This window comes from Solanum tuberosum, unplaced genomic scaffold, assembly GCF_000226075.1.
Source record: "Solanum tuberosum cultivar DM 1-3 516 R44 unplaced genomic scaffold, SolTub_3.0 scf00217, whole genome shotgun sequence".
In the NCBI taxonomy this organism is placed as follows: domain Eukaryota; kingdom Viridiplantae; phylum Streptophyta; class Magnoliopsida; order Solanales; family Solanaceae; genus Solanum; species Solanum tuberosum.
Genome location: NW_006239142.1, coordinates 197,228 through 221,682, shown reverse-complemented (window position 1 = coordinate 221,682; position 24,455 = coordinate 197,228). Strand labels below are relative to the sequence as shown.

Here is a 24,455-nt window from a genome sequence, read left to right as displayed (position 1 = left end):
TCTTTAGAAACCACCTAAACTCACTTAGAGTAGGCCAAAACGACATAGTATGAGAATTAAAATAGTGAGAAAATACCCAAATAACCCTGATTAAAATTTGACGGAAGAACTCTACGAGAACATTTACGATCCGTGATTTCATTTACGGACCCTGGAATCCTGTCCATAGAAATCAGAAAAGAAATCCTGGATTTTGAACTTTCAATCCATGAGACCCTTTTATGGTCTATAGAAAGTTTTACGACTCATCATGGGCATCCATAGAAACATAAAATTGAAATTACAGAACAATGACCTACGAGACCCAAACCACGACTTATAGTCCTTTGTACGACTCTTACTGTTGGCTCGTAGAAAATAATCTGGGGTTATGAATCTCTGAGGTTTCAGGACTTGGTCTACGAGGCCTATTCACGACCCGTAAGCACATCCATGATCCTTAACACATCTCGTGAACACTAACTCAATTTTCCTAAAATTTGAAGTATCATCTACAGACCCATTTCACAATCCGTAATTCAATTTACGATCCGTAATTCCCAAAAATCTGCGAACTTCAAATTTTCTACATTTTTCCTTATTTTATTTGAGCTATACATTTGCGAGGTGTTACAATTCAAGCAGGTCATAAATGATTTGGAATCGCTATAAGAAATCTTTAAACGCCAAAAATAATACTCCCTCTGTCCCAATTTATGTGAGAATATTATACTCACTCATATTAAAACGCATGGAATGACAAAATATTTTAACTCAACAATATTAATGTCACATGTGTTTGGTTAATGGTAAGAAGTATTGTGTTTCAGTGAGTTTAAAGGTTCAGTTGGCAAAATCGCAAGTATAATAGTCCAACTTACAAACGAAATGATCATTCCACCAAAATAGTTAAGCATTCACTTTAAAGCATGCCTCGTAGATCATTCCACCAAAATAGTTAGGCATTCACTTTAAAGCATGCCTCGCAGATCATTCCACCAAAATAGTTAAGCATTCACTTTAAAGCATGGCAAAAAAAAATCATATTTATGTGATTTATTTTCCTTTTAGTCAGTCCCAAAAAGAATAACACATTTCTATATATATTAAATAACAATTTAACAATAAAATGTCTATTTTACCCTTAATGAAATGATTTACAGCCACATAAATTTCTACCATTCATTTTGGACCACAAGTTTTAAAAGTCTTCCTTTCTTTCTTAAACTTCGTGCTGAGTCAAACTACCTCACATAAAATGAAACAGAGAGAGTACAACTCAGAAAAATGACCCAGAGGATCATTACAACCATAGAAAAAAAATATTGGATTACAAATTAGAAAAAAAGAGTTACAATAAGGCGCTCGGCCCCTACACCTTGGCCTTGCCTTTAACGTTACGTTCGTTAAGGGACAAAGAGCAAAGATAGGGGGCCATGCGCCTTTGCCCCTTTGATTTCATCCCCAATTTATTTGGCGTTTTGAAAATTTGACAACAATTTCTTTCCTTTTGTCTTTAGACTTCAATATTTTCTCACTTAATGAATATTTTCTTTTATTAAACCATAGTTCTAATAATTAGAAATTAAAAATAAAATAAAATTTTAACCTTATATTAAAAGATAAGGTCGAATTAATTAGCTTCATCAATGATAGAAAAAAAAAAAAGAACAAAAGAGAGGAGGGATAATTGACTTTGAAAAAGAGAAGCTTGAGAAAATGGACTTGTTGACATACATTAGAGAAAAAAAGTTTGCCCATTTTCTAACTTAATTAAAATGTTTATTATTTTTAAATAATAAATAAAATAAAAAAGAAAAATTAGATGAGGCCCATTTTTTTTTCCAATTGAACTGAAAGTCAAAACTCAAAAGTGATTGCAATGGAATCTTTATCCAATTTTGATCACAACTAATAGAGATTTACTCAACAATTTGATTCAATGGAGTTTTTCCTCAGAGCTCAATCTTTGATTCCCTTGATTTCGGTGCTTGCTCTTTTCCCTCTTTCCGAATCCAACAATAACCAGGTCTTTCTTCTCTATTTAATTTGAGTTTTCAAGAGATATTTATTAAATATGATGAAAAGTTTATTGATTTCTTAGTAACATGAATTTTTGACACTTATTTTGGGACGAAGAAAATAATAATTTGGAAATCGGAGTTGTGTTTGGACATGAATAAAAGTTGAATTTTTGCGAGGGAACATCATCATTTCCACTTCAAAGACTCCTCAAATGAGTTTCTCAATATTTCAAATAACGATGACTAAACCATTATTAGCAAAAGTTTGAATTATGACTTTTTGACCACTATACTAGACTAGACTGTCCAAGAAGTGTATCTTTGACAGATGAATGGAAATGAAATCTGGTTGAATCTTTTTTTGTGATGAACGTGTTGTTCGGGCCAGTTTTCACATACATCGACTAATTCCATGAGATACATGTCACCTCACACCAGCAACATGTATCAGCTAACTCTGTCCACTTAGGCTAGGACAATCTATGTTGCTCGGACTCTACAAAAATGTCAACGGGTGCATGTCGGATTCGCCAAAAATAGTGCATTTTTGGAGAATCCGACATGGATGCGGCATCAAGAGTGAAGAGTCCGTGCAACTAAGAGGACATATGAGAATAATCACCTAATATTTTTTGTCTCCGCTCCGCTGGGATTTGAACCTAATACCTCAGGACTCTCAACCTCTGTTGAATCTTCGGGTGGTTTTCTAATAAGTTGATTTGTTTCATTGTTTTGTTTCTGTTTTTAGTACTCGATGAACTGTTCCAGATTTTGTGGATGAACTTCCATTTGAATCGAGGAATATGAACTGTAGTATGTAAAGTTTGAGGAGTAAAGAAAATAGATAGAATTTTCTGCCTTTCATATCAATGTCAAGCAGTTTCTTTTTTTGAAGGATGGTTTAAAATCTAAATCCTTTTAATCTTTCTCAGTTTTGTGATGCCACAAATATTTATGGAGATTCTGAGTGCAATGTTATGTCGTCGGTTTCATCAAAGATACTGATAAAAGGAGGAACTGTAGTGAATGCTCATCATAAGGAGGTTGCTGATGTGTATATAGAAGATGGAACAATTGTAGCGGTGCAGCCTAACATTAAGGTAATTGTTGAAGTTTCTCTATTTGGTTTGAGTTTTCTTGATTGACTGGGAAGTGAATAATAGTTGGGCCTCTTGTCTATTGTGATTGATCTCTCTGAGCTGATAGCTGAATTTGATGCCAATTATTGTTCTTAATTCATTTGTATCTAGCCACATTTTGTTCTTATTTGGTGGAATAACGAAATGGTTTAGCAAATATTCTGGTATCTATCTGAACAAACAGAAAACGCATCTCGTATGTGAAAGTTTGACTGGTTAAGTATCTTCTTGTTTTGTTTTCTTTTTCTGGATTTAGCTGAAGTCAAATCCAAATGAATTCATATGGTATATGATAACATGAGATTATCATGTCTGAACTGTGAGCTAGAATGCTCAGGCCTGGAAAAATATTTGGAAATCCTGGTTGTGCCCTAGAAAATGGCAGTTCTGATTAATTTTGCAAGGAAAATATGTTTTTAATTAGTCTAGAGATGGATAAGAGTCATAAGACGCGATTCTAGAGGATAGCTTAAAAAACCCTGGACATACTTTGTTGGATATATGGGTGTAGGATCATATGAACATTGCTTTTTCGACTTCATACCATTTTTCTAAATGTCACATCATTATCACTGGATATAACTTGCCCTGATTACTTTATCACGATAGAAAGAACTTCTTGCTTTCTCATTTTATGATGCTGAAGTTGCTGAGCCGGGAGAATTGTCTTAGTATTCTAGTCCTTCCTTCCACTTTGTGCTTTAGGTTCTTTTGTGTCTTCACTTGTTGGTCAGTGCGATGGTCACATTTATTCCATTTACTTCTTAAGTTGACCTGCTAATACGCAACAGCTGTGCCCTCAAGCTGGCTTTATTTATTCATGAAACTCTTTGTATGTTTTCACTGGTTGATTATCTTTATCCTTAACGGGTAACTTCATTGCTTTTCATCTGAATATGATGCACAACTCACGACCATCTGCAGGTTAGTGACGATATCAAAGTCATCGATGCAACTGGAAAGTTTGTCATGCCAGGTAGAGTTTCTTTCTTCAGGGCTGAGGGGCTCAGATTGTAGTTTTGCTTTTTTAATCCTGCCAGAAAAAAGACCCATAAGGCATGACTACTGTAGACAAATATTTTTTAGTGTCATATGTGCAGCTCTTACATCAGTTCCATTTATGTACGTTTTATGTGAATTAGCAGAGTTTGTGTTTAATACAAAATATTCCAGTCTTAGTGGTAAAATATACATGAGAGCATATTCTCGAAATTATAGTTCCTAATAAACAGTCTCACTAGTAAACCTTGGCTAACAGACAATTTACCTTTGCTTGCTGATTCTTATGACAATGACAGGAGGAATTGATCCTCATACACACCTTGCTATGGAATTTATGGGATCTGAGACAATTGATGACTTCTTCAGTGGACAGGCGGCCGCATTAGCTGGTGGAACAACAATGCATATTGACTTTGTTATTCCGGTAGATGGAAGCTTATCTGCAGGCTATGAAGCTTATGTAGAGAAAGCTAAGAGGTCATGCATGGATTATGGTTTTCACATGGCAATTACAAAATGGAATGAAACTGTATCAGAGGAGATGGAAATTATGGTCAAGGAGAAAGGTTTTACTTATTTCCAGAGAGTGTTACTTTCATCTGAATACTTTTTAAGTTTCGGTTCATTCTTGCAGGGTAGTTCATGGGAAGCATCTTCCTCTCTGCACTTTTTGGTATCTCTTTAGGTACTCCGCTTGACTTTATTTCTCTTATCCTAGGTATCAACTCTTTCAAATTTTTCCTTGCCTACAAAGGCTCCTTCATGGTTAATGATGAGCTTCTGATGGAGGGATTGAAGAAGTGCAAGTCCCTTGGTGCCTTAGCTATGGTTCATGCAGAAAATGGAGATGCTGTATTTGAAGGTCAAAAAAGAATGATCGAACTTGGTATTACTGGTCCAGAGGGACATGCACTATCAAGGCCTCCAGTGGTAAAGTCAACCTATTTTTCTTCAACATTCATGCCTAGGAATAAGCTGAATTAGTCTTTTCTGTCTTCTAGCTTGTCAACATGCATGCATGCACTTTTTCCCTATTGCCACCAAGTAGCCGGAGCTTTGACTTCCAGAAAAAAACCAATTATTTGGTAGAAATTTGTGTTGTAGTGTTGGTGTGTTTTTAAAAGTGGGGCAGCACAAAAAGATTAAAAATGTCTCTCAATGGATTGAAATGACTTTCAATAGCTTTCAATGATTTTATTAAGCATTGAGGGGCTTTAAATAGCCAACATAAAAATATAATCTGCATAATTTGAAATTTAAAACAACCTAAAATATCTCAATAATTCAAACAACCTAACTAAAATTCAAAATTCAAATTCATCTTAAACTAATTAACTTATTTTGCTAAAAACTACTGTAGTAACTAAAAGCAAACTTCAACACTCCTCCTTTGCTTTAGATACTGCAATTTAAAAAAGTTGCTCCTCCTCGATTTCTGCTTCTACAACTTGTGCTTGAAGATTGTTCTTAGGCTTGCACACTTTTGTAACATGACATGTGCTTGAAGATTGTTCTTAATCTTGCACACTTTTGTGACATGACCGACTTGTTTGCAATTTCCACATATTGCATCAGGTCTCCACCAACAAAATTTTTCCAAGTGTGTTTTTCTTTTGCAGTATTTGCAAAGAGGATAATTACCTTTTTCTTTTCTGTTTTGTGCATAAAAGGCACCCTTAGTAACATTATCTTGCCTGAAGGCTCTTCTCTGCTCTTGTGCTTGAAGAGCACTTATTAGTTCTTCAACAAAATAGTAGAGAGATCTTTAGACTCTTCCAGAGATGAAATTTTAGATTCGAATCTCTCTGGAATTGTCACAAGAATTTTTTCTACTATTTTGTCATCTTTGAAATCCTCGCCAAGCAACCTGATTTTATTAACAATAAAAGAAATCTTGTCAAAATACTTAACAATAGTTTCATCCTCTTGCATCCTAAGAGATTCAAAATCTCTTTTCAAATTCAAAATTTGCATTTGCCTGACTCGGTCACTTCCTTGATATTCTTTTTTTAATTTTTCCCAAGCTTCTTTTGCCGTATCACAAGCAATGATTTTAGAAAAAAATCGAATCCACAACTGAATTTTGAATTACAGTTTTGGCTTTGAATTTTTTGATTTTTTCATCCGAATGAGATTTAATTTGAGCAAGGGTAGGATTTGCAGGGAGAGGTTGTAAGGGTACATCTTCCATTACAACTTCCCACAGATCATAGGCTTCAAGATATGATTTCATTTTCACTGACCAAATCTGATAGTTTTCACCAGTGAAAATTTTTGGGGCATTCAAAGAGAGACTACTGCTTGCCATTATTTTGGCTAAAAATGATTTAGAAAAGCCTGTGCGTTGAAAAAAGCACGGGTTGAAAAGGTAGCCTTGATGAGTTAAAATGGGTAGCCCTGATGGGTTAAAAAGGCAACCCTTACGGGTTAAAAATGTATGGTAGTTTTTGGAAGATTTCACAGATCCCTTAAGATCAATGAAGCTCTTGATACCACTGTTGGTGTTTTTTTAAAAGTGGGGCAGCACAATAAGATTAAAAATGTCTCTCAATGGATTGAAATGACTTTCAATAGCTTTCAATGATTTTATTAAGCATTGAGGGGCTTTAAATAGCCAACATAAAAATATAATCTGCATAATTTGAAATTTAAAACAACCTAAAATATCTCAATAATTCAAAACAACCTAACTAAAATTCAAAATTCAAATTCATCTTAAACTAATTAACTTATTTTGCTAAAAACTACTGCAGTAACTAAAAGCAAACTTCAACATGTAGGATGGTAATGCATTCTCATTATTAGAACCAGTTAATGCATTCTCATTATTAGAACCAGTTAAGTGATAAGAACAGAGAATAATGTCTAGGACATCCAATGTAGGAAATATTTTTCATTTTCTAGCATGGAGTGTATATTACAATGCATATCTTGAGGCAATGATATTAAGGCCTGCTGACCAACAATACAAGAAATTGGTTCTATTTGTTACAGTTCGATAGGTATAGTGAAGTAAAGTATTTCTACTTCAGGCTTTTATGTGGTTAAGGTTCCTTTCGAATTCTCCCTTTCTCTTTCTTGAATATATGTACGCTTTCTCATTTGGTAGAAAAAGTTTTTACAGTCGGCCAACTGTATCTTAAAAAGAAGTACTTATCATTTTAATAGCTTTCGTTTGGACAACTTCACCAATGAAATTGTGGCATTACTATTATTCTGGTAATCTTTTGTGAAATTAATTAATTAAAAGTAGGATGAGGGTTCTGTATCATAGGTACAAAAATGTGAATGTATTGTTTGACATGACAGAACTTACTTTCTAGATAAGTTATGTAGGTGATCATTGCGATGAAGAAACGGAAGCACTTCTTTAATTCCTATTAGTTAAGTAAACTGAATATATGAGTTTACTCAATAAACCATATAGACAAGCTTATGTGTATACATATAGTTGGATTGCATATGAATAAGAAATAACATGTTTAGGTCTTCTGCATATGTTGACAGTATAGGATAGGTGAGTGACCATTGGTCATATAATGGGAAATTTTTTGGACACAGCACAAGGTGTGTAGATGCTTGGTAACTATAGTTGTCACCATGGATAATCATATTGTTTTTTGGATAAGGCAGTCATGGATAATTAGGGGTGTTCACGAAAAACCGAAGTAAAAAATAATTTAAAACTAGGTAAGGGTTCTATTCTAATAAGCACTGGATAGCCAAGGATCATATATCCCTTTTTTGCTTAGTGGATAGCCTTTTTCTAAACCCACCCTCCAGTACTAGCCTTAGCAACAATGCAGCAAAGAGAGAGCCTTTCCAGCATCTCGGGAATTGTTTGTCGCTTTGCACCTTGAGTTTTCTCCGCTCGGGAGAGGAAACACCTGGAAGCATCTCCTGCTCAAAAATTCAAATAGAATCGTAAACAAAGGATTAAGCCAACATTTCTTGGTTTTATTTTGGTTTTATATTTTAGAAACTGACATAATTTGGTTTGGTTTTGGTTTTAAGCAAAAAATAACCGAAAACTCCCAAACCAAATCGACTATCTAAGCACATATTAAAAAAATTGTAATTGCGCGCGCGCACGCGCACACACATACGGTGCATATTAATCTTTTACACTCTTGGTTCATAATCTAAGTGTTTCGTTTATAGTAATCGAATTCCTTGTCTTCACTCTCTAGTTTGATTTGTAATTTTTATTTTGGTAATGCCAAGAATCTATTTCATGTTCAAAATAACTTGTACTCTTTTAATTATTCATCATCGTTTAATTCAAATATCGTCAAGATATCTTGATATATCACAACTAAATCTTTAATTTTTTGCACAAAAAATTCATTGTAAGAACTTCTATTATATTCCCTTATAATTGACTAAATTCTTGGATAATGCATACTTTTTTGGAGGAAGCTATATATATATATATATATATATTTCCTTCTTTTCTTAAAGAGTTATTGACTTGGTAGTGTTATGTTGTAATATAGTCGACCTAATATGTGCTTGGAAGTATATTATCATATATTTTATAAAAAACCAACAAAAACCAAATAAAACAAAAAACCCGACAAAAACCAAAACGATGAAAACCCAACTTAATTGGTATGGTTTGTTTTGGTTCGATTCCAACATTTGAAAAACTGAGTTACTTGGTTTGGTTTCCTTGTAGTGAAAAACCGATCCAAACCGAACCGTGAACAACCCTATGGATAATCATGGACATATAATTTCAGAAGTGCTGATGCTATGTAGTTGTATGAATTAAATATATGTTAGATTATGGTGATTTCTTCAAGAATATTTGTTATTTGTCATATTTCTGTTCTTTCAAGCCAACAATGTCCTCACACTGATTGTGAATGTTTGTTCTTTGATTTGACATGGCTATTTCATTCTTTGAATAACTTACCTAATGGTGTTCCTTGCAATGTCGTTAATAATTGCAGCTGGAGGGAGAGGCTACTGCTCGAGCTATTCGTTTGGCTAGCTTTGTGAACACTCCATTGTATGTTGTTCATGTCATGAGTATTGATGCGATGGAAGAAATTGCCAGAGCTCGGAAGTCAGGTTTGGCATAAAGTGTTTGAATAGTATAATTGTTGGAAATTTGGATTAGTGGCTTTGTAATGCTTACTTTATGGTGAATTTGCAATGATTAATTGTCCCCTCTAAGGAATATTAGTAAGTATTCCCATCATATCATCCATGCAAACCCATTCTGGGGCTAAACTTTTGTTATTTTTTTTTTAATTGACCATGGAGATCCTTTGATATGAGGGTCCTCTTTTCTGCTCCTTGCTGTAACCAAATTGTTTACTCTACTTTGAACTTACCAACCTTAACTGGGAACTTGTAAACAAAACTTAACTTGGTACTTGCAGTGTTTCTATCTCTAACTTTCACTGTGCGCGTTTTTGTCTCCTCTCTAGACACGTTTATTTGGGTACTCTTTGATTTGGAACTATTTCTCCTCTATGTTAATGTTATTTATCAAAAAACTCAGCTTCAGATGCCAGTTTCATGGGACTTCACTTATGCCTCTATACTAAATTTACCATCTCATTTCAGGTCAAAGAGTTGTTGGGGAGCCAGTCGTTTCAGGTTTACTTCTTAATGATTCAGTACTTTGGGACCCTGACTTCCATTTTGCAGCAAGGTAAAAATCATTTTTTTCCTTTGTGGTTTAGCTTTTCTTTATTTTCTTTTCTCCCTTCATAGATGGCATAAGATGCCCGTAAATGTTTTTACTATTTCAGGTATGTCATGAGCCCACCAATCAGAGCAGTAGGTCATGGAACAGCTCTTCAAGCAGCTCTTGCTGCAGGGGTTCTGCAGGTTTCAATCCTGATCTTTGTATAGATATCAATATATGCTTTTTTTGTGCTATCACAAAGTTTAAAGCTACTTGGGGGACTCCATTGGCCATAGGAAATATCCAAGGTGGCGTTTGGCCATGTTTCGTTGTAAAAATTGAAAAAAGTAGTTTTTGTTTTCCAAGTGAAAAATGATATTTGAAATTTGGAGTTGTATGTGACCATGACACAAATTAGAGTTGTTTTTGAATTTTTGTGAGTAATTTGGAGTTAAAAAAGTGAAAAACAACTTTTTGTTGTTTTGGAATTTCTGAAAATTCCGAAATTCAAAGTTGAATTCGGGAATTTTCTGAATTTTTATGGCCAAACGTGTTTTCCGGAGTTCAACTCCAAAAAAGTGCAAAAATATCATGGCCAAACACTACTCAGATATTCCACTTTTCCGTCTTATGATCCATCCATCTACTCATATGAGCAAGATAGAAGTCATTAGCGTTCCTTTTCTAGTCTATACAACTAATCAGCATGGTTTCATATATGCAGCTGGTAGGAACTGATCACTGTACCTTCAACTCAACTCAGAAAGCCCTAGGAATTGGCGATTTCCGGAAAATACCAAATGGTGTTAATGGTATGCAAAAGTTTCTTATTCCTTACACATATCTATTGCTGTGTCTTTATCTTCCTTCTAATGTATTTCTAAGTTCTTCAGTGTAACCATTTCTTTATAGGTATGGAGGAGAGAATGCATTTGGTTTGGGATACAATGGTGGTAAGCTGTGACGTTTTCTGTTGTTCTAATTACAGCATGATGCTCAAATAAATTTTCCTATGCGAGTATATTGTTTACTTTCTTTCGATGGTTTTGTCAGGCCTCTGGTCAGATATCTGTCACTGATTATGTTCGCATAACAAGCACAGAATGGTAAACTACTCAACTTTTTCTGAATAACTTCTCAAAAATTGGATAATGGGGCCTCCCCTCTACCCTTTTCCACTTAAGTACCAGGCTTTTATCTACGATAGTTGTAAACTCCTAAACTTTGGCCAAAAGTCTTGCAGATGTTCTGATATATATATTTTCTTGATAACCATGGTGTTCGTTCTAGCTTGCGTGCACCTCGACTAGCAGATGTTCTGATATTTATTTCAACCAGCTTGATGCTTATGCTTTCTTCTTTGGTTTAAATCGCTGTATTTCAATTTCTAACAATGCAACTGTCTTATTATGGAAGCTTAACTGGAAATATCTGATCTTGTGATTTAGTGCTCGGATTTTCAATATCTATCCAAGGAAGGGAGCAATACTTGTTGGGTCTGATGCAGATATAATAATTTTAAATCCCAATTCGAGCTTCAAGATTAGTTCAAAGTCACACCATTATAGGACAGATACCAATGTCTATGAGGGTTGGACAGGCAAGGTAAGCATTCACAAATTATCGAGGTTTATGTATTACTCATAATTTTATGTTGTAGAACATTGCCGAATGCAGTGATTCTATTGTTTTGATGTTCTTATGAATTTACTTAATCAGTGTTGCAGAATATGGTTAGCCAAATCAAATGAGCAACTCTAGAATATTTTCCTTTATTCGTTTTGATTTATTTCCTTTCGTAAAATTCCTTGTAGTACTCTTTTCCAATGCCATTTTCCAGTGACCCTGACTGGAAATACATCAGTTTCATCACCATAAACAATTTCCAAGCATATTTCGATGGAAGACAGCACAATCTATTTTGATGTAGGATTTAAATCATATGATGTAACCAGAAGTGAAGCGACAACAGAGGTGTGTTATGATTGGACAGAACGTGATCGGTACCGTTAGAATAGGAATATGAACAAGAATAGTATATACAATCCTACTTAGAATAGGAATAAAGATAGTATATAGAATCCTACTTGGTAAATGATTGTATTATAGTGTCTATAAATAGAGTCTGAAATAATGTAGATACACAATTCAACAATATTTTTCTCCAATATTTCTCACATGGTATCATAGCACTAGTGAGAAACAACCTCTTTACCTCACACAAGGTAGGGATAAGGTCTGAGTACACTCTACCCTCTCCAGATCGCACTTGTGGGATCACAATGGGTATGTTGTAGTTGTTGTTAGGTGCCAACTATGGTAAGAAATAAAAGAGAATCCTGCAAACCTGCTATCTACATATGGGCTATGTACATTACTAAGAAAGAGGTCTATATTCAATCTATAACGAATATGATTGTGGATTCATCCTTTATTTAACATAGGAAAAACTGTTGTCAAACTTCACCTTAATACTGTTTGAACTCCGACCTTAACCTAAATATTAACCAGGATGCTTTACATCGTGTGTGACATTACGGGTAAAAAAATCTGCAATCAAATGTCACCTTTTAAGAACTTGTGCCTTCAGTATATTTTTAGGTATCATGGTGTACATATATAGAAGCACTTTAAACAGTCGAGTATTACATTTTGCTGGAATCTATATTCTCATAAATAATCACGTCATTTAAAAGTTGTAATTGTCCAATCCCATAAAAAAAATTCTATTGTCGCGAAAAGGGAACACTATATTTTTCTTGAAATGTATATTTTCTATAATTGAACCCTTCACTAACTTTTTGTTTTTTTCTGAATGACATTTTTTTTGCACTAAGTACACCAAATTTCAGCAGCCCCTCCTTTTACTGATTGTCAAACATTGCCACCGCTTTGTGTTTGCAATTTATTAAACCTGTGAGTTCTTTTTTATTTTTCCCATTTTATTCCTTATACAGGGAAAGGTTGAAACTACAATTGCAGGAGGAAGGGTTGTTTGGGAAAATGATGAGCTGAAAGTCATCCCTGGTGCTGGCAAGTACATTGAAATGCCACCTTTCAGTTATCTTTTTGATGGGATAGACAAGGCAGATGCAAAGTATCTCTCTTCTTTGAGAGCACCCGTAAAACGGTCAACGACTTGATTTGGCAAATTCACTTTCCATTATGAGGAGCAGAAAGAGTCTCTCTATTTACTTGTAAATACAGAATATCCTTAAGGACATTCAAACTCTTGCAGTTGCAGATAGGCCCTTGGGCATATAATGTTATTTTATAAAACTTATGTTTATTCCATAAAGGATGTTATACAATGGTGTATAGCTGGATTACTGAATGGAGTTTGAGCATTTACTTCGTAGTGCAGAATAAAAGTAGATCCCAAGAATCACACAGCTTTTGATTATAACATTGCTAAATTTTCTTGATTTTTACTCCAAGCAAGAGGCTTGAATGCATATATATATATACTCTGATGTAAAATGATAAAACTCTCTCATGTTTTCATATATGAATACAGGAGAGAAATAGTCATTTCAAGATTGCTACAAAGGGGGTCCTCGCTCACACTAAAAACCACGGCATCATACAGGAAGACAGCAACTAAGGTAGGTCATGAACTTCTTCTTTTTCCTCTGCACAAAGGACATGTTCAAAATGATTAGAGGTAACCACAAACTTAAGCTATATCGGTACATACTGTTAGGCATGTCCTGATCCAAGGGCGTCAAGCAAGGACGAATATGGATCAGAACAAACCCCAATATGCCCTTCTATCTGTTACTTACAGTATTGTAGAGGTGTTTACTGTAACATAATCTTTTTGAGATTAGGATGTCTTACCGTGGCAGCTTTCTCTCGCTCCCTGGATAGAAGATCCTGCTCAAAGTCATAGCTACGATGAGTTAAATCACTCTTGTGCTTCTTTCTGTTGGCGCGCGCTTGTGAGAACACCATAGAATAATTGGTCTCACTCGGAGTCTTTTGCTCCCACTCTCCAAATTGAGGTACAGACATCCAACCAGTTTTCTACAGATTTATGAAACCATCTGATAAGTTATTAAGAGCTGGTGAGTATCTTTCTTGTACAAATCTCATAGTAGTTTATGGATGATTAATATGGAATTCATCGCTAGTACAACATTGAAGTGCTTGATTAAAAATGTGAACAAAATGAACACATTACTTGTTAGCTAAATAAATAATTTGATAGACAGGCTGCTGTAAAGGGAATAATTTCACGCATTAAATAGACTTCTAGGTGCACTAAGTGAATCACCTCCAAATTTGTTCATATTTGATTTGTCAGAAGTTTCAATTCTGACTAGAAAACATACTTCTGTTTTGTACCCTTGCACTCAAATTAGGTCAATTGCATTCCAATACTAAATTTTTTTCTTCTCAGACAAACTAATGATTATCAAAACAAAAGGATTCCGAACCAATACTTCCATACCAACTTACGGCATGTATGGAGGTCTACGCTAGGTTTACTTTACATCCTACATCGAATTTGACTCATTACTTTCAGGAATGGTTTCCCTTCTCTTTTATCACCTTCAATCATCATGTTCTTGTACATACTTACGGTTCATATGAAGGTCTACAAGACATGACCAAACTATCCTAAGAGACATTCTCTCATTTTATCCTTTGTTTAGTTTCACACTGTATTAGATGTGTCCTGCTACTCTTTTCCAATCTTGTATGACAACCCATCTATGTTAACATCCATATTTCTATGATATTCATCATGTGAATACGGTTCATAGAGGCCAGTAATCATGCGTTTACCAAACCAGAAACAAGTCTCTTTTATATGCCTGGAAGAAAGTTTGGGGCAAGTGCACAGATAACCGATTTTAGGACTCTTATTTAAGGCATAGCCGAAGATCATAGTTTTTTTCCAAGTGTAACCGCTTCGAAATTAGATTCACAAACTTCTGATATACGCATTTAGAAGTTTGTCTTTCCAAAGCGTAATGTCTGAAGTTGGCATATATGAATGAACTTCGGGCATATATGACTAAACTTATATGAAAAAAATTTAACAATGTCCAATCAAAACAAAGTCTTATATCCAAAGCTTGAAGAAAGAAACTTGAAACACCTTCAAGCTTTGTTTTGATTGGACATTGTTAAATTTTTTGAAGGTGTTTCAAGTTTCTTTCTTCAAGCTTCAAACCTTCAAACTGGTACATTGTCTTTCAATCTTTTGAGCTCAAATAACCCCAAATCGATCTCAAGTGCCAAGTACTCCACAAATATCCAAAAATGGAAAGTCAAGTTTGAAGTTCCAATTTTTTTTCGACAGTGTTTAATATCTTCTAAACCTCAAACAGCAGATATTTTTTATTTTGATTCCACAAGATCACGAAATCAGATCTCGAATTGAAACAATTCCAGGGATTTCAAAATTTCAGTTTCAAGCTTGTCTCAAATTTAGGAAAAAAAGTTCTTACCATAGGTGAAACATCTCTGTGTTTGCCAAGCTCTTGCTCAGTTCCCATACTGTGGCGTGCTAAACCATGTCTATGCTGCTTCTTTTTGGCACGATCCTGGGACAACCCCATGGGATAATTTGGACTGTTCCCAGTCTTCTGATCCCATGCTCCATAATGAGGCTCTGCCATAGGACTATTTTTCTAAAGACTCAGAAAGATAAAAAAAAAAAAAAACTATCAGTGACACAATAACACCATGAGTAACCCACTCTCTAGAACAATTGAAATGTTATCTAAGTTTTGAAACATTAACAATAACATAAACTGTGTTAGTTGAAAAGCTATCCAACATCCCCCGCATGCCCAGATGTGGCAACTGGAGAGTGGACAACATAATATGGGGGCCAACATCGGGTAAATCAAGAATTGGGATGAGCCACACCTTTGGCAGATGCATTATATTTTCGTACAATAAATATGTGCAGTACTTTTTTCTCTCTTCTCATGTAATTGTTCTCATCCTTGACGCCCAGGTCAAATCCCCCCTTTGTTTACACAAACTATACAGACTAGAGTTGTGTGGGATGATGTATGAATATTTCCTTCCTAGTCAATGGTGCAACTGCTAATCTCCAAACCAGCAGTAGGTAATAGATCTAGTAAAATGCACAAGTAGATTGAGTTAAATCTTAATACATGATACGTATGAATAACTTCATAACCTTTCCCAACCCCCACTAGACACTCCTATCCCAGTTGGGAAAATGGGTTTAGACAATCTATTTTGAGAAGGGTTTAAACAGTAATCTATAGTTTTTGACTGCTGACAGAACCTATTGTTTTCATGTACCTAACTGAAAAAGAGTTGAAGGATTTTCATGATTGTCATCAAAAAAAAAAAAAGAGTTGAAGGATTTTCTGTCTTATGTTTCTCAAGCAAAACCATACTATCACTTTCTTACCTTTACTAGTTTCATATGGAGGACCCTTTTAAATGCTAGAAAATGCTGTTAACTTTTACTGTTAAGCATCTCCTCCTTTAACTGGTTGGTCGAGCCTTTCAAGTCGTGTAGGGAGTAAGTAGGAACAATGTTGAAACCCCTAAGGTCATTTGCTCCTCTAAGTGAACAGCATACTACTCATGCTGTAAATTGTCTAACGACATGCAAAATAGGGGGTAGTAATCATGTTTTATACTGTACCAAAGACAGTTTCCATTGTACAACTGAAGAGAAGTTTGTCTTGTATCTCATAAGCGAAAAAAGCATGTCTTACCCTGGGTGAAACCTCACGGTGCTTGCCAAGCTCTTGTTCATTTCCCAAGCTGCAGTGTGTTGAATCATGCTTATGCTGCTTCTTGTTGGCACGAGCTTGAGGGGACACTTTCGAGTAATCAGGACTACCCCCACTCTTTTGATCCCACTCTCCAAATTGAGGGACAGACTTTGGACGAACCTTATACAATTTATATGAAAAATATTTTAGCGAAACAAAAAATTGTGGGTGTGTTCAGTATGAAGTAAAGTTTTTTGTTCCCCAACCTATCTTTAAGTTTTCTGTTCCCAACCTATCTTTATTCTCGATTAGTGCCTTTTAAGTTTAGTTCTCATTCATTTATTTTAGACTCTTTATTGTCATGATGTTAGTTTAGTAAACCCTTCATTATAACAGCTTATAGATTATTGTTGCTTTGGTGAATGATGGTAGAGTAAGGACATGTCCTCGGGTGGGGCTGGGTTCAAGGGTTACAAGGGAGCTGAACATAGATACTTTGACGGGAAAGTCTATACAGTCAGTGAAGGTTCTCAAGAGGAGGAGGATCAATATAACTTGTGTTCAGGAGACCAAATGGGTGGGAACTAACGCTTGAGATGTTAACAGGTTTAAATTTTGTACTGGGGAGGCTCGGGGAATAGAAATGAAGTAGACATTTTAGTGAATAGGAAACTTAGGGAGCTTAGTGGTTGAGGTTAGGAGGGTGAATGATAGGATGATGATGATGATTGAGCTAGTCACTGGAGGACTTACCTTGAACATAATTAGTGCATATGCACCACAAGCGGATTCGGTTGAAAAGGTTAAAAAGTAGTTTTGGGAGGATTTGGATGAGGTAGTGAGGGGTATCCCACACACCTAGAAGCTATTCATAGGAGGAGATTTCAATGGCCACATCAAGACAACTTCAAGGAGTTATGTTGATGTACATAGGGTTTTGGTTTAGGGGATATAAATGAAGGACAAGTTTCACTTTTGGACTTCATTGAAGCTTTTGATTTTGTGATAGCAAATTCAAGTTTCCCCAAGAAAGAGGATCACTTGGTGACCTTCTGTAGCATGGTGGCTAAGACTCAAATAGATGTCTTTCTCTTCAGGAAGTGTGATAAAAGTATATATAAGGACTTCAAGGTTAATCCGAGTGAGTATGTTATAACTCAAGATAAGCTCTTGGTAATGGATTTAGAGATTAAGAGGAAGAAGAGGGCTTTGTAAGACCTATCGAGGATCAGATGGGGTGGCTTGATTATTGCCAAATCTCAAGATATGGGGAGAAATTGATGGTGATGGGGCTTCGGGAGTAGTGGGGACACAAATAGTGTGTGAAATATGACTACTAATTACATTAGGGAAGTAGCTGGAGAGGTCCTGGGGTCTGGAGGGGTAATGTTGGTGGACATCGATGGAATGGTGGTGGAATGGAGAAGTTCAAGGTAAAATAGAAGTCAAGAAGGTTGCTTAGATGGAGTTGATGGACAACAAAGACTAAGAGGGAAAATAGAAAGAGGTATAAGGCGGCGATAAGGGAGCGAATTTAGCTGCTACAGTGGCTAAAATGATATTCTTTTAGCGCTTGTATGAATAATTACACGAAAAAGGAAGGGATAAGAAGTTGCATAGGCTCACTAAGGCAAAAGAGGGGAGTGCGCAAGACCTAGACCAAATGAAGTGCATCAAAGACGGGAAAGGGAAGTATGGTGAAAGAGGCACATATTAGATGACGATGGCAGACATACTTCTATAAACTCTTGAAGGAAAAGCAGAACATGATTATTGTGCTAGTTTTAGAGCATTGTGAGAGTTGTCGAGAGTTTGAGTATTGTAGAGGTATAAAATTTGAGGAGGTTAAAGAGGTCATTTGTAAGATGAGAAAGTAGAGGGTGCGTGGGCCAAATATGTATGGAGTGGCTAACTGAGTTGTTTAACGTCACTTTTAGGACGTCAAAAATGCCTGAACAATGTAGGTATACAAAGAACCCGTTATAGAAGAACTAGGGTGGTATCTGAAATTTCAATAACTACAAGGGTATTAAGCTTTGCTAAGACATGCTATGAAAATTTGGCAGAGGGCGATGAAGATGAGGGTGAATAGGGGTGGGTATATGACCAAGAACCAATTTGGATTCGTGTCGAGGTGTTCAACTACAAAAGTTATTCATCTCGTAAGGATATTGATGGATCAATATGGGGAGAGGAAGATAGACTTACGTATGGAGACGTTTGGAGGCTAGGGGTCTGCATGTAACTTACATTATGGTGATTAAGGACATCCACAATATAGCCAAGACCCGAGTGAGGACAGTGGGAGGAGTGGGAGGAGACTCAAAGCACTTCTAAGTCAGGATAAGGTTGTACTAGGGATCAATTCTTAGCTCTTTTATTTGCTTTGGTGATGGATAAACTGACGCGCCATATCCAAGGAGAGGTGTCATGGTGTATGCTATTTACTGATGACATAGTATTGATTTAGGAGACTCCTAGAGAAGTTAATGATAGGCTAGAGGTTTTTGAGATAGACCTTGGAGTCTAAAGGGTTTAATTAAGGACTAAAACAGAGTACTTGGAAGTTTAAGTCATGGATCAATAATCCAAGAAAATGGGAGATTGACGATGTTGTTACATCGTATTGAGTGGGTTGGATGAAATAGAGGCACACATCATATGTCTCGTGTGTTAAGAATGTGCCACCTAGACTTAAAGGTAAGTTTTATAAGTGGTTGTTACACCAACTTTGTTGTATGGGGAGTGTTGGCATATGCAGAGCTCACATGTCTGGAATATGAAAGTAGTTGAAATGAGGATGATGAGATAGATGTGTGGGCATACTAGGAGGGATAGGATTAGGAACAAAGATATTCAAGACAATGTGGAAGTGGCCTCCGTGGTGGACAAGATGAGGGAAGTGAGACCGAGATGATTTGGGCATGTGAAGAGGAGGTGCACACATGCCCCAGTAAGGAGGTGTGAAAGTTTGGCTATAGCAAATTTTACGGAGGTGATTTGAAAGGACATGACACATCTTCAACTTACTAAGGGTATGATCCTAGAAAAGAAGGTATGTAAGTCAAAGAATGGGAAAGAAGGGTAGTAGGTAGCCGAGTGTTGTCTAATTTCTCTTATCAATATTATTATGATTACTCTTCTACTATCTTATTTTTTTATTTCGTCATTACATATTATTTTCTTTACTTCGGTTATCGTATTATTTTTTGTTGCTACAGTTTTTTTCTCAGTTACTTCCAACATGGCTTCTTTGTTGTTGTATTTCCTTTTCATATTGATTTTGGTATGCTTTACTTGAGCCGAGGGTCCTTTGGAAACATCTCTTACCTTCACAAGGTATGGGTAAGGTTGCGTACTCACCACCCTCCTCATACTCCACTTGTGGGATTACACTAGGTATGTTGTTATGTTTTTGAGGAAAATAAGTGCATTTCTTACTTATCTTCTTGTGTTTGCTACATAAGCAAAAAAAATATTATCCTAAAAGTATTTGGATAAAATGCAGACAAATACTATTGGTGGAGGGAGTCGAGGTGAAGATGAGGTGTGTTCGAGGGTGGGGAGGACACAATCAAGTTAGAATGCCACTTGGGGAATTTGTTTTTCCTACTTCGACTCGGGAAGTCATTTTCTTCATTTTAAGTAACTTTTTTTGGTAGAGAATGTTTCCCAGAAAATTTGACAAAGTATCAAACATGGGGAAAATAAAAAATTATTTCCTACTGTACCGAACACACCCAATGTCTTATCATTTTCTAGAAAACTTGTGAAACCTAAGTATCGAATTATGCTTGTTTTGGTGCATGTCAGGTACGAGTGAGTGTTTTCTAGGGAAGGAGTCATGCAATTCCACCCCAAAGACAAATCCCAACAATAACATTAAAGGAAAGTTTGTCTTTGAGAGTTGTATGATGCTTAAATGAAGATGCATCTGCAGATGTCGTAAATTAACTATTTAAGGTTTACAAGAGATGTAATTTTTCATACCATTGTTGAAGCATGTTGGTGCTTGCCAAGTTCTTGCTCATTGCCTAGGCTTCGGTGTGTTTTATCAGGTTTATGTGGCTTCTTGTTGGCACGATCTTTTGAATCCCATGCTCCGACTTGAGGCACTAGAGTAGAACTACTTTTCTACAAATTTAGAAACACTATTAGTTAAATGATGATGATACTATTAGTTACCCACTCTCTAAGGTACATATGAAAGACAATTAATTTTATTGTAAACTAGAATAACTTGCATAAGGAGAAACAATAAATGATATTTGATAAAATCAGCAAGTTTGGTCATGAATGATAACAATGAGAATCATAGTTTATATGTTCTATTAGTTGATATTCCAGTGGTTGATGCACTGGGATAGTTCGAATTGAAGGACATCGTTAAAGTGAAGTTGATAGTTTGAATTATAAATCGTTAAAAGCAGAGAAATTCAAAGATCAAGTGAACTTTGATGTCTAGGATGGTCATTAGTTAAGTTCAGTATCATTGTTAATCTAGTTGGAACAAATTAAGATGTATAGACCTATCTATAATTTTGGTTTACCAACTTTGGACCTTCATGTTATGTTGTCTACGCTCTAAACGTCTAGAGCTAGGCGATGTCCTACATTAGACAAGGGAATAATATGTTGTCTCCTTGTATAGACTTGGTTTATTCTCACATAAGCTAATATTTGGGTTTTGAGTTTAGATCCACAAATCATTTCTTTATCAAAATAAGGGATTTATCATGTTTTTACCATACCAAAGAGAAGTTTCCAATCTATCACTACAGGAAGGTTCGTTTCGAGAATCTCATTTTTTGTTTTTGTTTAATCATCTTGTATTATTAACCCATTGCCCAATCTAATCCGGATTTTCACCGTAAAAAGTTCATTATGGAGGGCTTTAGCGTTCCCTACCAAAGAGAAGTTCCCATTGTATCACTAAAGGAATGTTTGTCTTTGAGAGTCTCATTTTTTTGTTTAATCATCTTGTATTCATAGCCCATTGGCCACTCTAATCCGGATTCTCACAGTAAAAAGTTCATTATGGAGGGTTTTAGCGCTCCCAACAAGGAGAACTCCATTGTCAAGGCTCGAACCATTACCTCTGGTAAAGTCTCTCATGATATATTAAAGTGAGGATATATGTGTATATATGCAAATGAATTTTCCTAATGTTAGAAGAAGGAAAAAAGTATTTCTACCCTTGGTGATACATCTTGGTACTTGCCAAGCATCTCTTGCTCATTTCCTGGGCTGGGGTGTGCTATGTTGTGTCTATTCTGCTTCTTGTTTGCACGAGCTTGGGAGAATACCATGGAAAAATTAAGATCGTCCGCGGTCTTGTGATGCCATGCTCCAAATTGAGGTACAGACGGCGATCCATTTCTCTATATAGAAAAAATAAACTTTAATTAGTGAAACGATGACTATACGAGTTATTCAGTATCTATGATACGAAAAAAATGTCATTAATGATCATGGGAATCATAGTTTTTTGTTTTAAAAGAAAAAGAAGAAAAATGTAGAATTAAACCAACAAAAGATGTAAAGGATTTTTTTTCTTTTTATTCCCTAGAAATCATTGTTCTTGAAGGCCACAAACCCAAAATACAGAAGGAAACAAAATTATAAAATTACAAAACTAATAAAGATAGATGTTTCACTTTATATTTATGATCATTTATGTCAAAAAAATAAATAACATTCACTTTTTCTCTTGTTTTACATTAGAAGAAAAACTTAAAAACAATATTCAAAAGAAAAAGAAAAGCAGAAACAAATATGTGAGAATTTACCCAAGAAAAATAACAATCTTCAAGATAACAAAAAAGATTTTCTTAAAAAAAATCACTTAATGTATGTAGAACATACCTCCCTTTGTTTTGCCATTGTGAAAGAAGATAGAAAAAAGAAGAGAGAAAATGGTGGAAGTTTTTTGGGAAGAAAGTAATTATGTGTTGAATTCATTTATATAAAAGCCTCTAATTTTTATGGAACATGAAATATTCTAAACTATTCAAGTATATCCATTGCCTTAAGAAACTAGAGGTGAAAATTAAAGGATAGATATTATTAAAAAGAAAGTAAAAAGTATTAAGAGAAATGAAGTTGGTTAAAATTTATTTGTTAGTTTATAAAAATGAATAGTATTTACTTAAAAATTTGTTTTTTGTTTTGATATAGAGTTGAATTAAAGGAGATTTTCTTCTCTCTATTTTCCAAAAAAAAAAAAAAAAAAAAAATTTCTACCTTTTCTCCTCATGAGAATGTTTTTGCTTCCTTAGTTTCAAATTATGTAAGTGGATTTAATTTAAGTTATTTTGCTTCCTTAGTTTCAAATTATGTTAGTGGATTTAATTTAAGTTATTTCATGCTAGTATGGATTTAATATATGTTATTTTTTGAGATAAATTACTATCCCCTGACGGTATAGACAGAAAACTATATGATCACCTCATTTTTAGAAAAAAAAATTCCTCTTAATATATTCGCATATTGTTAATATCTAAATAAAAATAATAAAAAGAGTATTATATGGTAGCTTGAACTTTAAATTAATTATACAAGTTTGTTTAGAATTCTTACTTGGTTTACCTAAAATAAAATAAAAAAGATTCTTTCACGCATTCTTCGTCATTATTTTCACGCTCCTTCTCCGGCAACACCATTGAAGCAACTCACATACACCTTTAAATCAATTTGAGACAATTATCAATGACAACTTATTATTCATAAAAAAAAAATCTTCATAACTTATTAAGTCTTTTTCGCAACATGAAAAAATGTCTGAATAGGTGCTGCCATTGCCTCGGTGTTTTCTCTTCTTCGTTCATTCAATCAACAATAAAAATTAACTAAAAACAAACTTTGATTCATATACCACAATATGTACCCCAATTCAAATAACACTCAATTGATTGTACCAAAAAAATTGAACCCTATTTTTTTTATAAAAAAAAAATTGTTTATATGAAGAATTTTATGTTTTGTGGTGATAATGATTTTTAGAGAATACTTGTGGAATTTTATGTTAAAAGACTGAACATAATTCTAGTTTTCTAGAGTAAAACTAGTGGAAGATTAATTGCTAAAAAGTCCTTACAAATTTAATGCATAATCATAGTCAGTTATAAAAACATTAAAATATCACATTTGGGTTTTTCTAACCTCAGACAATGGAGCATGTCTTTGTTTCAAATCACTAATGGTTGTAGAGATCAACAAATTCACCCATTTGATCATCATCACAAAACCCAATTAGAGCAATTTCTCCAAATAGTAAGTGACAATATAATGTAATTTGATCATTATCATTTTTCATTTCTTCTATGACTTCTCATTTTCGGGTATTTCTCCTTATTCAGCAAGAAGAGGTGTATAAAAATGCTTTTTATGTTGATGAGAATATACAGTGATAATATTTTCATAAAGATAATAGATTATTATAAATAGAAATGCTATTGTAGTTTAACTACTAGGTATGTGTCTTCTTCTTCAATTCTACCAAATACCCTCAAGTCTTTCTCAAAATAAAAAACTAGAATGAGCATGTGTCACAAAATGATAAGAATGAAATGGTGGCATGAGATTTCTTATCTAATTGTAAGCAAACCAGCCCAATCTCTAAGATATTATTCACTCTTTGCTCGTTTGAATTGGAAGCTTTCTCCATTATTCATGTTTTACAAAAATCAGAGTTTATTAAAACCTTAATATTAGAAGCATAGTCATTTATTAATTCAACAATATAAGTCTTTACAACTCTTTTGATGGTGTGGAGCTCAATTTTTTCTAAAGATTCAAATACTATTACAATAATTTTTTGTCTTTTGATGAATTAAATCTAGTGAACAGTGATAAATCTGTATAAGCACAATCTTCATAACTAGTGAGTCGAGCACAAACACACAAACAAAGGTTCATATAAAGCTTTGAACTAAGAAGAGCACAAACACACTAT

The 24,455-nt window shown here is 34.8% G+C and overlaps 1 protein-coding gene across 1 annotated transcript; it reads left to right on the top strand.

The window, feature by feature from the left end:
- The first annotated feature begins 1,805 nt into the window (after positions 1-1,805).
- Positions 1,806-13,191, top strand: LOC102588501 (dihydropyrimidinase). Its single transcript, XM_006356292.2, has 13 exons — positions 1,806-2,008; positions 2,936-3,103; positions 4,067-4,118; positions 4,441-4,710; positions 4,863-5,074; positions 9,100-9,220; positions 9,722-9,809; positions 9,910-9,988; positions 10,510-10,597; positions 10,698-10,738; positions 10,839-10,891; positions 11,234-11,390; positions 12,743-13,191. The coding sequence occupies exons 1-13, from the start codon at positions 1,922-1,924 to the stop codon at positions 12,926-12,928; spliced, it is 1,602 nt and encodes a 533-aa protein (XP_006356354.1). The 5' UTR covers positions 1,806-1,921; the 3' UTR covers positions 12,929-13,191.
- The last annotated feature ends 11,264 nt before the right edge of the window (positions 13,192-24,455 follow it).

Coding starts and splice junctions, on each gene's coding strand:
- LOC102588501 (XM_006356292.2), top strand. CDS start 1,922: ATGGAGTTTTTCCTCAGAGCTCAATCTTTGATTCCCTTGATTTCGGTG. Junction 9,989..10,509: donor TTGCTGCAGGGGTTCTGCAG/GTTTCAATCCTG, acceptor TCATATATGCAG/CTGGTAGGAACTGATCACTG. Junction 10,598..10,697: donor AATACCAAATGGTGTTAATG/GTATGCAAAAGT, acceptor ATTTCTTTATAG/GTATGGAGGAGAGAATGCAT.